Source organism: Podarcis pityusensis, assembly GCF_964106645.2.
Source record: "Podarcis pityusensis genome assembly, chromosome: 12".
Lineage (NCBI taxonomy): Eukaryota > Metazoa > Chordata > Lepidosauria > Squamata > Lacertidae > Podarcis > Podarcis pityusensis.
In genome coordinates, this window is record NC_138037.1 from 20635340 (window position 1) to 20653244 (window position 17905).

The 17905-nt window shown below is 38.3% G+C and overlaps 1 protein-coding gene across 3 annotated transcripts in view; it reads left to right on the top strand.

Moving 5' to 3' along the window:
• Positions 1–9878, top strand: part of MPP7 (MAGUK p55 scaffold protein 7) — a 76377-nt gene extending 66499 nt beyond the window's left edge. For all 3 annotated transcript variants that reach the window (XM_080975304.1, XM_080975303.1, XM_080975305.1), the window contains 5 exons: positions 1837–1917; positions 3347–3440; positions 4736–4844; positions 5403–5546; positions 7221–9878. In XM_080975304.1, the coding sequence (XP_080831430.1) occupies positions 1837–1917; positions 3347–3440; positions 4736–4844; positions 5403–5546; positions 7221–7400 (608 nt within the window). In that variant the 3' untranslated portion in view covers positions 7401–9878. The remainder of the gene's footprint in view (positions 1–1836; positions 1918–3346; positions 3441–4735; positions 4845–5402; positions 5547–7220) is intronic.
• Positions 9879–17905: the final 8027 nt, after the last annotated feature.

The following is a 17905-nucleotide window of genomic DNA, read 5'->3' on the forward strand; positions in this document are numbered from 1 at the left end:
ATGTCACTTTATCCTTAGGTAAGGGAGAAGTAGGAAATTGTGTAGAATACCTTAATAGAGGATCTTGATTCAGAGTAGTGGTGGGAGGAGTCTGAAGTGGACCTTTACATGAAAAGTTAAAATGATTGAACCAACTAGTTGTTTAAATATTATGGCTTGGGTCCTAATTTTGGGGTCTGCGAATGGAAGGAGAGTTGGAATCATGGGAGCGGTTCTTCTGTATGCTCAACTCTTTCTGTGAAGCAAAAAGTGAAGCAAAAAAGTTTGGATCCAAGCCAATAAATTTTCCTGAGTTTTATTTCAGATACAGCTGTTCAAACCAAAAATAAAATTAGATGAAGTAAGCTGTTACAGATGCCTTGCCATGGTTGCTGGTCATCTAGATACTCAAAGCACTGAAGACTGTTCATAGAGCATTGATTCAGTTAAAATTTCCAAAATGGTTGGATTTCAAGGCAAAACAATACAGCAGAGCAACAAAACAATACAACAATCATTTTCAAACACCTTGAATGTTTCACAAACCTTGTGAGGAAGACCATGAATAAGTGGAAATCAAATACGTTTTCATAGCTGTGCAGAGCTTTGATACTACCTTTATAGAAGGCTTTATTCCTAGTGCTCATGAAAAATCAGTTTTCAACCTACCAGTAACCATTCCATTTCCATAGAGATAAGATTGTAATTTACTTTCATATAAGTCACTGTTGTCTGGAGATGCATAATTGTAAGAATGGTAATACAAGAACAAAAATCTAATGCTGATAGTTTCACAGTCATTTTTAATTTTCAGACCGCACCAACAAATTTTGTTTACATTTTAGACATTCATCTGCAGTAATAAATTATAGTTCATGCAAAGCAAAGATGAAACTTGCCTTGCCATTTCTTGCTTAAGTGCACATGGTGTAAATTCAGCAACAGCTTGGCTTTTCTGGAGAATCTATAGTTTGGAAATAATGAAAAGTATTTGGCCTTCATTAGTACTTCTTTACTGCACATATGGGTTGGGGTGCAACTAGTCAAATCTGAATATTTAATAACTGTGATAGGTCTGAATATATTAAACTTCAGAAAATTTATAAATGGCTCACACCCTGGCCTGGCCCCTTCTATATCAAATTATATGATCTGGAGCTGAGAAGAGAAACGCTAATCACTTAAGTGTCTCTTTCAGCTTTTCCATCTATGCAGAAGATGGGCTGAACATAATACACCAGGCTTCCTCAACCTTGGCCCTCCAGATGTTTTTGGCCTACAACTCCCATGATCACTAGCTAGCAGGACCCAGTGGTCAGGGGTGATGGGAATTGATGAGGAAGCCTGAAATACACCTTTCAATTTTGTGTGTCTTGTCTAGAGAAAGCTAAGAAGATGAAACAAAGTCACATGAAATTGCTGCCTGTATTCAGAGTACAGTGGATCCTAAATATGTTGGTGGGAAGATGGATATCCAGTCATGATTCTTGGGTATCTCCAATAATCTCTGCTCTGTCAGATTCATATTTTTGTATATTTAGTAACTCTGTGTGTATATCATTCTTTGACAAAACTGGCAGCGGGTTGTTCATTTTCCAGGTAATGTAGAACTGCAGTTCCTGAAGCCCACAGGTCACAAGAATGAACAACCCGCTGCCTATTTTGCCAGATAATGATATACACAGAGAGTTACTTGATGTAAGGACAATCTCTTTATCTCTGCCTAGAGAATGCGGATGGTGCTGAAGTTACACATCTTGTTCTGGCCTTGTGTCTTTTAAATTTCACATCATAAGGTGTTGCATGACTGAAATAGTAATCAAAGGATAATTGATTACAATGCATTTTAACTTTCAGGGCCTGTGGGTGTAGGATTGAATGAACTTAAACGGAAATTGTTGATCAGTGATACTCAGCATTATGGTGTAACCGTGCCACGTAAGTGACAATCAGTTCTGTATAAAGTTCAGTTTTACTTAATCTGGCATAAGGTGAACATGTTTGAACATATAGGGTATGCCTTTTAGGAGTGCTCACCTTGAATAAGAATGTAAAGGCTGTGCTTTTTTCTTGCTGTCGCTAAACACTTTAGAAAATAACAGCTCTCAGTTAAAATCTCTGTGAGAGATGGGGTGGGTACTCTTCCAGCATTGTGAAGCTTTGTCCAACCTGTAGAAGTTGTGCCACAAATGGCACAGAGAGTAGGAATTTGTGGCCCTACAGGACAGAATTGGAGTGGCCCAGGGGCCTGTTACGCCATAGTCAGGTTTGCACTCCCATCTGCACCTTTAATGCTGACTTGGTGCTTCCACATCACTTCCCAACTTGCTAGAGTAGAGGCAAAACCATTCCAAAGGATGACTAGAACTGATCCGTATTTGATATCCTTGCTGTGTTAACAAATTTGAGCAAGCCACCCATTTGCTGAGTGTTGGTGCAGCTGACTGACAGGAATGAGTACTTTAATTATTTTAGGGGTAAGGAAGGGAGCATGTAGGCTTAAGGCTCAAAACAAGCCTTGTTGCATCTGAGCAAGTCCTGAATCTGCTCTAACTGTTGAGAAAATCTAAAATAAAGTTATCTATAGTGACAAATGAAACACTGAATTCAGTAGCGCAGGAAGTAAATAAAGAACTATTGAAGCAGGGATTAAAGCACTTGTTTTCAATATAACTTGAAATCTTATTGAAACTCACAAAATTTTATGAATGATATGTGTGTGGTACAGCACATGTGTAATACCAGTGCTTTAATGTGACTGTTTTTATTGGGTATATTGCTCAGATGTTACAAAAAGAATAAGCAGTATTGGCACAAAGTCTTGCAAGCATTCTAATTTTTAGGATAATTTATTTTCAGGAATTGCAACAAAGATAATATCATATCAACTTGAAGGATGTCCAAAAACTGAATTGATTCTGTGCCATGAGATCAATAATGTTTCTTGGACACGCATGCTTTCTCATATGTCCTTTTGAATATTGAAACTTTGGGAACACTTCTGTATGTTATGAAGGGAACATGAATGAGGAGAGAATGCATGGAACCTAAGCCAATTCCTGATCTTTGTTAGAGGAGGGAGGAGCTTTTGTGTTTAATCCACCACCACCACTCACATTGCAACAATGTCTTGGTAATTAACATCAAGCTGATAGCATGAGACTCTTAATCTCAGGATCAGGGGTTTGAGTTCCACATTGTGCAAAAGATTCTTGCATTGCTGGGGGTTGGACTAGATGACCCTCGTGGTCCCTTCCAGCTCTACAATTCTATGATTCTGTGATCAAACAGAAAAGACTTCTGTTGGTTTTCTGGTTTTGTTTGTTCATTTGTAAACTGTTTCTTATTTCTTTCTCAATAAATCCAGACACAACAAGACCAAGAAGAAGCCAAGAAAGTGATGGCGTTGAGTACATCTTTATTTCCAAGCACTTGTTTGAGACAGATGTACAGAACAACAAGTATGTGGGAAAGGAAGAACTTTTGTCATAACAATGGTTTTTTGTCATTTTGTGGCTAGACATCAATTTATAAATGGAAGGTGCTTCCTCCTCTAAATATTCAGATTGGAACAAACTTGATTTGAATTGGGGGGGGCAGCAATGTGTATTCAGTTTCTCTTAAATATCTGCTTACTTCCCTACCTGTGATCTGTTGGCTTGCCTGAACCACTTATTTGCACATTAACTGACAACTGCTGACCACTAATGGAAAAAATTAATTACCACTAATGGGAATAATACAATTACATATACTGTTGCCCTCAACTGTGATTATAATCCATATGAACACAGTAGCAGTTCTAGACAGCAGATCTCCTGTTCTGCGTTTGAGACCACTTCTGAAATGTCCAGGACAGATGTCAGAAGTTTTAACTCTTTTTATTAACTTCAAAAGTGGCTTCTGTATACAGCACCAGCAAAGTCCTGCTCCTGTGCTGAGGGTATGGGTGGGAGGAAGAGGGAAGGGCTTCATTGACTCTCAAGTTTGCAAACTTGTTCAGTATAAAGCTGATGCAGTGTTACATAAGATAATGTTACACTCCTCCCCAAAAAACATTTTGTAGTCTTTTTATATAAGAAGTTACATTGAACAATTGGACTAGATGACACTCATAGTCCCTTCCAACTCTATAATTCTGTAATTCTATGATTCTGTTTATTCGTGTGATAAAACAGGTCAGATGTGGAAACAGCGTCCAATAATCTATTGTTTAGATTATGCATGTTTTTACTTCATTAGTTTCAAATGAGGATGATAAAAAAAACTTTAGCGGGCTATTTGTTCTCTAGGTCTTTTGCTCTGTTTCTGAAATAAAAGCAGGTTTACTCTGTGTGTGTGTGTGTGTGTGTGTGTGTATGTGCAGTGGTACCTTGGTTTATGAACTTAATCTGTTCTGGAAGTCTGTTCTTAAACCAAAACGTTCTTATACCAAGGTGTGCTTTCCCATAGCAGCAGGGACTCAATTTACAAATGAAACACTCAACCGGAAGCAGAACATGTTCTGCTTCCAAGGCAAAGTTCACAAACCAAAACACCTCCTTCTGGATTTGCAGTGTTCTTACTCCAAGTTGTTCATAAACTAAGCTGTTCTTAAACCAAGGTACCACTGTATATATATAATCTCAAAGCAAAAAAATCTGTAGTAGACTCTCACATAGAAGTAAAAAGAACTGGATTGTGTGAATCATCTCTGTATAATGCTACGTTTGGGGAGTCTTTAAAGGAAACATTCAATAATGTTTTTCAATTACAGGTTTATTGAATATGGGGAATATAAAAACAATTACTATGGAACCAGCATAGATTCAGTTAGATCTGTTCTGGCTAAAAATAAAGTTTGTTTGTTGGATGTACAACCTCATGTAAGTAAACTACAACATTTTGTTTTTCTGTTGGTAACCGAATGCTGATTTGCATTGCTTTGTAGAAACAAATAAGATACTTTAGGCGGGTAAGAGTTAAAATATGAAATCTTATGTTCTACCGGCCACCTTGGGACTGACTGAACTGCTAGTAGAGGGGAAAATGGACCTGGGTGCTAAAAGACTAGCTGCTTACCACTTTAACTATGAAAACAGATTTATTTTTGCTAAATTATTCCAACTTGAGAACTTTTACCTGCCTGTTCAGAACTGGACTCATTCACATACACTCCTATATAATGGAACTAGAATATATGATACATGACTGATACTTCAGGAAATACTATGGAGGATCTTTCTGAATGAATGATTGTAAATTACTCTGCACAATTAAAATGCTATATAAATTATGCTTAATAGCAGTAGCTCTGGGGGATGAGGGAGAAAAATATAGAGAAGTGCCAGATGGAAACTGGAGAGTGCCAGGTGACTTGCTTTACTCAAAGTAAATAAATTTTGAAACAAGCTGCTCATAACTTAGCATTTTCTTCTCTCCAGACAGTAAAGCATTTAAGGACATTAGAATTTAAACCGTTTGTCATCTTTATAAAACCTCCTTCAATTGAGCGTTTGCGAGAAACGAGAAAAAATGCCAAGATAATTTCAAGCAAGGATGAAAAAGGTGCTGCCAAGCCTTTTCAAGTAAGTAACTTCTGCGTTCCTGCAAATATGACAAGGTGCCAGGGGGGCTGTGTCTGTCAGTGAAGGTGACTACACACCCTTGTTCACAGTGCACATAATATTTTTTTCAGCATAACATTTTTTTTAAGTATTGGAAACAGAATCAGAGAGGCCGGTTACTTCCAGAACCACCACCTCCCTCTCTCTTCTCCCTTCATTTCATGTTCTTATTGCCTGTCCTTTAGGCAGTGTCACACCTAACATGTTAGAGATGGAGGCAGTTACCGTATTTTTCCATGTATAAGACTAGGTTTTTTTAAACCCCCCCCCCCAAAAAAGGTTTAAAATTGGGGCTCATCTAATGCACGGTTAGTGCTGAGGGGTGTTTTCTTAATTTGGAGTCCCCCCCCCCCAAATAGGGGTGTCTTATACACAGGAAAATGCGGTATGTCCCCTCTCCTCCAGCATTCTTTTCAGCTGCCACTGCAAGATGAGTGAGTCACAAGTCTGGCCAATTATAATTGTATCAGGTATCTGTAGATTTAGCTCTAGTTTGCTCCAGATATGCACCTAAACTATAGGAATAAGTATCAGTGACAAGGAAAGGCAAAGGCATCAATAAACGTATTGATGCACAGCCTCCGTGTCCGGCAATATCATGTGAATGCAAGCAAGAATGTCTCTCAGGATTGAATCCTGTGGAGGTTGTTGGAAAGGAGTATGTGTAACAGTGTGAATGCCTAGCAAGGATGCCAACTGTGGATATTGTCAATTTGTTTCTGACAAAATTGTTGTAAATGTTGGTTTTTTAAAATAATACATGAATTTGGAATAATCAGGCTAGTGAGACTTCACAAGACTATTAAATACATAAATAGTTTCTTAATTTGTAAAAGTATAACACAGTCCTGGGGACTTGCTCTTCTTAGGATTTTCTGTCTTAATTTTATGTAGTTACATTCTATGTTTCCAAAAACATGAGCAAAAACCTACTGAATGAGCCCTAGTAAGACCCATGAATCTGAAAGGAACGATTCTTTTGGATTTTTACCAAACTTTCAAAAATACAGACTGTGTTCTAGTAAATCCCTTGCTAATAGCAGGCAGAGTCTTAGGTAATGTAGTTGGTCAGTACATCATTAATGTAAATAGCTTAAAAACATTTTTCCAGTGCTTTTTCTAGCACAGAGACATTTCTTTAATTATCAGTTAGTGACTAAGAATGCTGATATGCGGATAAAGAGGAAGGATTTGTAAATTGCTGGGCAAAATAGAGTTTTTAAAACAATAACAAAATAGTTTGAAACGAAGACTTGTGTTAATTTTGTAATAAAGAACATACAATTTTTATTCACTGTTTTATGAACTATTAGCTAAGCATAGGCTTTGATCCAAAATGTATGCTAGCATGTCTACTTACGCAGGAGGGGCACAGATCCACACACACACACACACACACACACACACACACACACACACGGTGGCTGCTGAGGGTCAGGGGACTCTTCAGAATAGTTTTGCGGGGGGATTCAGGAAATTGGCAGCTTCCCCCAGCACAAATGGAAATGCCTTCTACTCACACAGCAAGATCCTTGGAACCAGGCCATAAAACCTGATTCCTTGTTAACTCCGAGTTCAGCAGATTTGTAACTTGTTTTCCTTTTCCTTTTGAATGACTACTTCTCTTTCTTTTAGGAGGAAGACTTTCAAGAAATGCTTAAATCAGCACAAATTATGGAAAGCCAATACAGCCACCTTTTTGACAAAGTTATAGTAAATGATGATCTTACTACAGCTTACAATGAGCTGAAAACAACCTTTGACAGACTGGAGCGAGACACCTTTTGGGTTCCAGTCAGTTGGGTGCATTCATAACACTAAACAAATAAAATGTTTCATAATATTTTAATAAGGTACTCAGTTGGATCTAAATGGACATTTTGTTGGTGGGAAGCTTTTCGAGCTTTGGCAAACTGGTGCATTTACAAACTTGGTGCAGTGGAATGTTGATCTTATTTTTCTGTGTGTAAACCTTCCTGTTTGGAATAGGGGTTCAGAGGCAGAATATCACAGTGAAGCCTTATTTTTTACCAGATTCAATTTTACTGGTTTTTGAAGTGAATCTTCAGCTATTATGATACCACATTTCATCAATCCAGTATGAGATATCCTTTAAGCTGAGCATTGATATTAAAAAGTCTTAAGGTCTGATATCAGTGTTTAAGTGGCTTCCAATTTTGCTACTTCCAGACCTGGATAATAGTTAGCACTTGAAATTTTTAAAACTGGGGATGCAAAAGTGGCTACTACTTCTTTAACTAAAATACAAATATTTGAACTTGCTTACGCTCAATCCGAATTTTGTGTGTGTGCTGAGTATTGTCTTCCACATCCAGACTGACTTTTACCACAACAGCAAATTTTATTTATGTTGGTGGAAAAACTTTCTTGGATCTTTTCAATAAGCAATAATATTGCTCTGCATCTTGAGTATTTGTAGATTACCCTTGGGGAGTATTCAAAGCAGTGCATCAAAGCTTAGATTGGGGTAATTCTAACAAAGATAACAAGGTGGAGGGTTAGTCTTTGGGAAAGAGGCAGTTGGGTAAATGGATTTTATTTATATAAGTGCTTCATTGTTTTAATTATAAACCTTTCTAAAACAGCCTTTGAGAAAACCCAGAACCTATTTTTTTATTTGAAAATTTGTAATTAAAACTAGTGGATCATTCTCATTTTACACTGACCCAGAGCTGTGTTTTCTGGAATGGAGAAAGTGTTTTTTTGTTTGTTTGTTTGTTTGTTTTTTTTGCTTCTTCTTGATTTCCTCTTGACACAAAGTTTATTAGTAGATGAAAAGAGAAATACTTGTTGTGTTCAAGTGAATTTGCCTTTCCAATTTATACGTGACAGTGATGTATCAGAGACTTAGTGTGCAAACAGGAAGTCCAGTTATTTTATGTTAATGTATAAAAGGGTTAGCTGTCTTATTTAAAGGCAAAAGAATTTAGTGAGACTATATATATTTATGAAAAGGGGTGAGAAGGGATATATTAATTTTTTGCATTTCTTGTCAATGTGATCATTTATTAAACAGATCCCTAGGTGTCTGTGATTTGAAACACTGGCTTTATAAACTCAACATTCCATGTAAATGTTTTAGTTTCGATACAGATAAACCACCAGGTCTTTGCAAATGTAGTCTAAATAGATGGTTGGTTTTTTGGTTCATTGCATTCATGTTTTAAAATTGTGTAATACAAGGGAAGTGCCAACAACCAAAATATCATCTTTTGGAAACATTTGTGCTAGAGTGACGCATGTAGCCTGGCCCTGAACATCCATCATGTAATGTTGAGTGTCTCAGGTTTTACTGTTTTTGGTGATCTATGGTTGTACTTCAGCACCAATTAATTGCATGAAAAATACTGAACTGGATCCCCTCCCTCCCGGCTGTGTTTCAGTACTGCTTTAAATAAATCACCGTGGTTGTTTGTTTGTTTGGCAGGCATTATGTGTCTTTGACATTCAGTGCGTACTGCAAGAGCCAGTGCCAAGAATGCTGGGTATCAATATCTACATTTTGTATATGAGAGGATCAAAACACTTGTTTAGAAATACATTTGTCCTGTTTGTCAGTTATAGTTTGTGAGACTATTCTTACCATAGATTTTTCTTGAAAACAAGGGAAAATTGGGCATATAGGTTTCCAATGTTGTGACATCCCAGAATGCTATTTGGGAGGAAACTCTCTCCTTTTCATCCTGATTGTCGCTCCAAAGACAGCATTTCGGCACTGTGCTCTTACTGGCAATAATTGAGACTATTAATCTTTGTAAGCTTCCCATGTTCTTTTTGTCAAGAGAGAATTTACTATCCTTTGAGTTTACTAGCTTTGAAGCAGCAACTGAGTCTGCAGTGACCTTGGACACCTTTGTTTTAATAAGAGCATGATCCAAAAAGCTCTGGAGCTTTGCATAAGTAGGAGCTGCCTGTCCTCTCCAATGCTGCGGCATGTTCTATGTGTGCACACTGAAACTGTGTGGAGCCTTGGATCATACACATAGCATGGGTATAGTTCAGAAAAACTTAAGTCAATTTTTGGCTCAAAGTGAAACTGACTTATTTCAGCCTTTTAAAATTGTACTGCATGGGTTTGAGTACAATGGTTTCATGGTTTTAAATATAAATATCCTTATTGTATTTTTGCTGTTTTGTCATTGTAAAGCAAATGTTAAAAGTTTTTATACTATTGGATTCAGAGCAATACTTGAAGTTGTCATCAGTTCACTTACAGATGATGTGCCTGAATTGCAACTTTATCAATCTTAAATCAATAAATTATTGACAAAATGTACTGTGGGAAGCTTCTTTTTTAAAAATAAGGAACCCAAATCTATCAATTGAATTGTGCTTGCAATATCTGTTACCATTATCACATTCAAACAAGTAGCATAACTGAACGAACTAACTTAACGAGCTAACTTAAGCCATGATTTTGCTGTAGAAAACAATTATTTTGTTGAAGCATACTGGTCAACGCAGCAGAGCCATTTCTGAAATGCCTGGGGCCTGTACCCCAGCATATGTTTTTATGTTTAGGACCCAAATATTTAACTTGTCCAGAGATTTAAGATTTTCTTCTTTGTCCTGTAATTGCCCGCATCTGCACACAGAGCAAATATTAAGAATACAAATGACCCCTAATTCAGATGTGACTGTGTAAACAAATTGCACAAGGTTCTGCCCTCATTTTACAAGTGATGACAAAATATAATGACAAAATAAAAGCAACATATTACAACATGTGAGTTTAACAGCAAACCAGCAAGTTTCTCCTTGCATAGTGCATATTCTGGGGAGCTTTTCATAATAATGGTGTCACCACACATCCTATGATGGTATATTCACAATCAGCTCTAAACATCTGCACCTTAGAAGCCTTCACTTGATTTAGAGAGACTTTCCTTCTGGAAAACCTCCAGGAGTTTAAAGATGAACCCTAAAGTCCATTTTTTTCTCTACCACTTCCTGAAAGCCCATAGCTTGTCTTGCATGCATTGGATTCATGCGCCATTGGTGCAAAGTATTTCTCCTTGTTGCATGCTACTGTGCTTTGAATAATTTGAATTGCATACTTGAATAAGTTGATTAATCAGCTAAAGATAGAAAAATTAAAAGCAGATTTTCATAATTAAGGCAGCAATGTCTATGTTCTAATGTGGAGAGAGCCTTGAAATTAATTGAAAATCTTTGAATAAGTTTTCCTTTACAATAAGGTGTCTAGAGATTCTAGAATAGGTGACAGTTTTGTGATTTCTTTTAAAAAAACAAGAACAACATTTTTTATTGGTTTTTAAACAAATACGATAATTATTTCTGTCATCCTAGAAGGGGACACAAAATGTATTTGGATAACTGACTAAAACTAGGTATATGTTGATCATATGTTGATCACATTTTCTTGTTAAGGTGCTTAGTTAAGTCAGCATGTTGACTTCTTAGGATGGATTTACTGAGCTAATCCACATACGTTTTTTTAAAAATTTGCGACATAGAAACAAAACTTTTACTATGTCACAATGACTCTGACTTAACAAGTGTGTTACTTCAAGTAAATACTTTACTGCTTGGTCAATTGCATGCATGTGGGCACCCACAAAACGTTTTTCCAACTGCAGTTAGGACTGTAGATATTTTTGTTTCCTTGGAAAAGCATGCCTACAAGAGTTCCTTTCTTGCCTAATTGAATGAGTATAGCATTTTCCTGTGCAGTGTAGCAGTGAAGTTATAGGTGGAGAAAGATATATGTTCTACACAAGTGGAACATTCACACATCTCGGGAAGCTTAGAACTGTGTATTTCCAAACACTGCCTTTCCTTATGTTGCTGGAGCTGGGAGTCTGACGGAACCCAGGTTGCAAAACATCTTTACAAATTCAGGTTTAGATTATATCCCCCCCCCCCCCCAGAGATTAATCCACTTGTTCACCTAAAAAGGTTTCTTTGCCCACTTGGTAATACTTTATGTAGGCCAGATACAAAGGAATGTGAACCTGCCAAGAATTGAAATTCTTTTGCCTGTGTGACAGCCAAGCTACCAGCATGCTAATTTTTACTCACACAAAAGGGATAAAGGACTCCAAGAGGCACCAAATTATCTTTTAATTTCCTGCCCAGGTTGAGCTGGTCTGACTTGAGTAAGAAATAGATGGTAGTGTTTACACCATATTCATGAGAACTAGTATCTTTGGAGATGCCCTGGAATCTTCAGATGAATATTTAAATTTAATAAATAATAACAGCAATAATGTTATTAGTATGAAGCCACTCATATCATGAAACTCACTGGGTGACCTTTAGCCATTATTAGGTAAGGTAAAAAACAAAAACAAAGGTAAAGGACCCCTGTATGGTTAAGTTCAGTCAAAGGCGACTGGACCCCAGAGTCGTCCACGACTGGACCTAATGGTCAGGGGTCCCTTTACCTTTATGGGCAGTGAAAGGTGGGATATCAAGTCCAAACTCCTCTTCTTTTTCTTCTTCAATATGAGGAAGAGCCTTATATACTGCCATGAGGGACTTGGAGAAGGGCCAAGGCATAAATCTAATAAGCAAATGACCTTCAGGTCCACTTCTGACATCTAACTCAGAGAGATGGTTGGTCCTGGATGCTTTGGAAGACCTTGAAAGTGCAGATAAACCATTCTGCCAGTAGAGGATGATGCATCCAAATCAAATTCTGTGTGTGTTCATATTTAATTGCTTTATAGGTATCTCTAACACCCAAATGGAGCTCTTTCCTAGTCTGGATCTCTTTTGGAATTGTTCTTACATGTTTTTAGCTGGTTTGTTTTACCTTTGGCCTACTTGCTGCCCCAGGTCCCTTCATCTACCTGGCGAGGCTACGGATTGGATCCTTGGGCTTTTGCATGCAAAGCAGGTGCTCTTTAGTCAGTGACCTTTGGACTGTTTTTTGTTTCACGTATTTTAGTTTTCAAAAAGAAATATAAGTTATGTTAAAAATAAAAAACTGGTTATTTTCAAAGAGTTTATTCTGTGGCCTCATCACCAACCAGTTAAGAGGCAAAAAATGAAATGCAATGCTTCAATTTTTAAATTTAGCCTCAGAATCCTTACATTTTAGAACACATTCTAACTTGAATAGAATGACGTTTTGAAATTACATGTAGCCAGTGTTATTTTTCTTTAAAAAAAAGTTTAGGGGTACTCTCATTTTCCTACTCATATTGAAATACTGCCCCTCAATGAGGCCAAACTTAGATTCACAAAATGTTTAGGGGTATGCGTACCCCTGCGTCCCCCATGAAAAAAGCACTGCATGTAGCTGCTTAGTGTGGTGTGTGTGGTGTATATGTATTGGGGGGGGGGGAGGGAAGACAAAGCAGGCCAGGCTGATTTTATGGGCTTTCCCACCCATGCTTTCAAATAAAACACAATTTTTCTTCCCTTTTTTTTTTTTTTTTAAGATTACTTCTCCTACTGTACCTCTCAATTGGTTTGCTTATTACTTACACTTCTCTAAACCCAGCCCTTTATTGTATTCTAGTTTAAAAACCACCTGGATATTCTTTTTCTTTGTTAAATTCCCCCTAAGCCTCTTTTATATGCTTGTCTGATGTATAAGACAGACTCCTGCGACATGAAAGCTTCAGAACTCTTGTGCAGCTGGCAAGTTTTTCCATTTTTATTTTTGTTAAAAAATGCAGTTCTTCTATATAAGTGTAGATATTAACTCTGAGTAAAATGGCCGTTGTCCTAAATGTTAGCAATCTGCTTTTTTCAAATGTGGCATTAACAGTTTCAGTGGCATGCTTACACCTGTAAGCTTGTTATATCACACCTTGTTATATTGAAGAACAGCAGAGTGTAGCAGACACATGTAGGCATAAGACGGCAGAAGGAACGTGAAGGTGGCCTTGTAAATCTTTGGTATTGGAGTGTGGTGTGATAGCTTCAAAGAACAGCAGATGAAAAGATCACCAGGTGTTCTTTAGATATTTATGTCAAAATTTTATACTGGATTCTTTAAAAATGTGAAACCCTTAAAACACACAGTTATGGCTAGCAAATGTTAAGAAGGGAAAACTCTTCTTTAAGATATCAAACTTCAGCTGAGACCAATATTTTTTCCTTCTTGAACACTGGTGGCTTTTCCCACTCTTGGCATTGCAAATGATGAGAAGGCTTTAATCTGGGAAACTAAATGCTGAAAACTGATATCTCCTTCAGGCTGGTGCTTTTATTGCAGTGGTTTATTCTGCAACATGTTCTTAACACAATAATCTGCTTCAGTTTGGGCTCACCCACACTTCCACTTGCTGTGTGATTTCTAGGCGCAGGTCTGAGACGTTTTTCTTTTGTCCCATTACTTTCCTTGAGAAAACCCACTGTTTACTGCTGAATTGGAGCAAATGTCAATCTGCAGAAAACCCAATTGACATTTGTTCCAACTCAGCAGTATACAAGACAGAGAAAGCAGCAAGACAAAAGAGAGGGGGAAAACACGCTTGAACCCATACCTAGAAATCGCAGGACAAATGTGGACGAGCCCTTTGTTTTGTGATGTTTCCCCAGTGCTACTGCATTATTGCTCTCTCGAAGGGCTATAGTTCAAAGAAAGCAGGGCAAAACTAAATGAGAGCATTTGTGGTGTTAAAAAGTGATGGGCTTTCAGCAGGAAGTTCTGGGATATGCGCTGGTTGGAAGGGAAGCAATGTGCCTGCCCCAAAATTTGCAGACATAAACAGAATTGGAAGCAGGCTCTACCTGTGACCATCCTGATAATAATAATAATAATAATAATAATAATAACAACAACAACAACAACAATGATTTTTATTTATACCCCGCCCTCCCCAGCCAAGGCCGGGCTCAATAGCATCAAATCATCATGAATCTGCAATAAACAGAATATATGGAGAGGCCAACAGTCTCCTTTAAATGCAGGATTTCTTACCAATGGTCCCTTCCTATAGTATTCCCCCTAGGAGGGAAAGAGGAAGGGGGTGCATCCCCACTTATCTTTTCTTCCTTCTCCTGAGGTAGCTTTCCGCTTTAAAAAGGAACACTGGCTTGATGTGACCTGTAGAAGAAGTTTGTGGCATCTAGTTTAGTCTTAAGGCTTTGTACCATACAAGTGTCTGCCAAAGTCCAAAGAGAATAAACCAACTGTCCTTCCTAGGGAGCAGTTGCCTCTGATGGAGTTAAAGGACAGTGAGAAGAACCATTTCCTATCCCACATCTTGGTCCTAATGCAAGATGGCAGCTCTGGCCCAGCAGTTTTGTAATGTTCCCATAAAAAGTGAGAGGGGGGGAGCATTTTCACAAATCTAAGAGACCACAACAAGACCATCTGACAATATTCCCAAAATAACATAGCACATGCTTTCTGAATATCTACAGCAAGGCTGACATAATTCTGGCCCAAGGCAGGCTTCTCCTCGCTATATCGGTGTCACTGTTTAAAAATAGGTCTCTTTTGTCATCTGTGGCACTGGTGGCCAGGTTGAGTCATGATTGATGTCACCAGAAAGAACACTCTGAGCCTGCAAAACTGACAGCAGGCTCCTCTGAACGCAGTAAGATTTACACAGCTCTTAGAAGTTGTGTCTGGATCTGCATCTTGTTGTAAATCCTAAAAGCTACTTTGTGGACGAGGGACAATATGCTGTCAGAACAGGAAGGCACGCTTCACCCAGAGTAGAATTGCAAATGTCCAGGCTCCTTTTGAACAAAGCATTAAAATAGATATTTCCTCCGTATTCGCAGACATTTTCTCTTTTGAAGCTAAGGCTGGCTACTTATGCGTGACCAAAAAAGTAGAGGGAAAACATCTCTGCATAAAAATGCCAATGGATGTGTGCAATTGCAGATTTAGAAATAATTGGTAGAATTTACATACCATTTTCTATACCATAGATCTCGCCATAGTGGGGAAGACTGGGGCCAGCTGGCCTGTGTGCCTACTCAGTCTGGCACCTCAAGGCCCCGCTCTCTCTTCTTAAGAGTTATTTATCTTCAAAGCGGTCATAGACTGGGGAGCCCTGCAAGCAGTGGGTTCCTTCAAACAGCAGAATGTCCTATGATAGCCCTTCAAACAGAGGACTGCCTTTTGTAAAATAGGAGGCATGGTCATCCTATTCAAAGATAGAATTACATATTAGCTGACTAAAAGGGCATCCCTTGAGCCTTTCGACGCTGCTCATTCCCTCAATTCCTATCCTCCTTACCCTTGACATAAAGTAAATCAAATGACTGTATTCTCAGGCAAATGATTATGCACAAGATCATTTAACTGCTGGATGAATATTTCTCATAATGTGACCCTTTCTCATAGCTCCTTAATGGAAGCATCAACATCATTGTTGGGAAATTTGACTGGCACTGAATTCATGTATTATTACTTTTTAAAGCAATTGATTGAGAGCATTTTTTTTTAACATTTCATACGAGCATACAACACAGAGTAAAGTGGTATAGAATGTGTAGAATGGACTTGCCCCACTTCAGCCATAAGTTGGGAAAGATATAGAGTGGTACATCGGTTTTCAAACGTAATCCGTTCTGGAAGACCGTTCGACTTCCAAAACATTCGAAAACTGAGGCACAATGGGCAGTTGGCAAATTCAATTAGAAAATAGAGAAATGTGCCTTGGAAGTCGAACGGCTTCTGAGGCGCTTTCAAAAACGGAAACATTTACTTCTGGGTTTTCGAAAACCGAAACGTTCAGCAACGGAGACATCCGAAAACATATATATACAGTATATACACATATATGCAGTATTATATAACACTGTATATAATATTTTTAATACCACCTGTTATTTAATTTCAAATATTTCCCAGGCGGCAGGCTGAGCTATAATCTTTCTCCCTGAAGGGTGAGCTGTTTCACTTGCAGGAACATTTTGTGGAGAAATATTAAAAATGCCTCCCCTCTCCCGCCCTGCCCACCACAAAATGCTGCCAGTAGTGTCACAGTCCACTCAGACTCCCTCATTCTGCTGCAGGCCTAAGCCAGCACCTCATTTTCAGAACCATCTCAGTAAGAGTGGCAGGGGGAGGAGAGACCCGGTGCTGTGGAAAAGATGGCTTTATGTAGTAGGAGCAAGAGAAGTGAGACTGAGAGAATGGAAAATCCCAGGTGAGGAGTGGGTAAGGGTGGGATTACGCGATGGCTGCCTAAAGTCCTAGACTTCCCAGTTCCTGAAGATGTGTCTGACTGTTCTGCCATATGTTGTTATTAGTGCTACAATCAGATGACAAAGGGCAGGTTGTGACTGAAAGTGTATTCAGAGGCACACACAGAAAGAAGAAGCCAAAAAACAGCTAATCATAAAAATGGTAAATATGTGGAACAGTTTGCCATGCACAGCTGTAATACTGCAAGCTCTCTGGGTGACGCCAAGCTTTTGAAATTAGCAAAATCCCCAACCTTCATTTGATTTGAAGATGGAAAATATTAACAAATTTATTACATTTGTTTAGCATTCATTTTGCCTTTATTGCATGCTGAAGGTATTGCCAAGCCATTATTTATTTGATTCAGAAATAGCTTCCCATAAAGCACAAATAAACAATAAAAACCAAATAAAAAAGCAGCAACAAGTACAGTGCAGATACAGACTGGGATAAAAATCTACACTTACTTAACTAAGCAGTTAACTTCCTCCTGTACCACCTTCACAAATAGATCTCTCTGTCTTTATCTGATGCAATAGGCAATAGTGTCACAGAATACATTTATGATCATGTATGAACAGGATGAACAGTTCCTTCAAATACTTGTAAAATCAGCTGGGGATGCAGGGAAATAAGAAGTAACAGCAAGAATGTTTGTGTATATCCAATGTGTGTGAGTGTGTGTGTGTGTGTGTGTGTGTGAGAGAGAGAGAGAGAGAGAGAGAGAGAGAGAGAGAGAGAGAGAGTTCTGTTGAGCACACAAGGAGGTGGAATTAAGCCCATAACCACTTAGACTGAAGATATTGAGGGGAAACCATGGCTTGTTATCATACACTGTATTTCATTCTTTAAAATGTACTGCAAAGGCTCCTGGGAATGCACTGCCAAAGCTTGTGGGATTACTAGACACTGTTTTTGCATATTTTTTTTCGCCAATTTTGCACTCTTTTCGTCCCTTTTTGGGTTCGTGGCAATGCACACATGCGCATGCCTTGAACTCACATAAATGGGGAGCTGCCTGCAATGTACTTGGTTAACTATGCAATAAATAAAATAAAATAATCCAAATAGTGCATTTGGAAGCTGAACTTTCATCCATGGTACAAACCCAGACAAAGCACACTCCTAATTCTTTTTAGTAGCCAATGCCAGCGGTGGGAGCTGGTGGGGCACC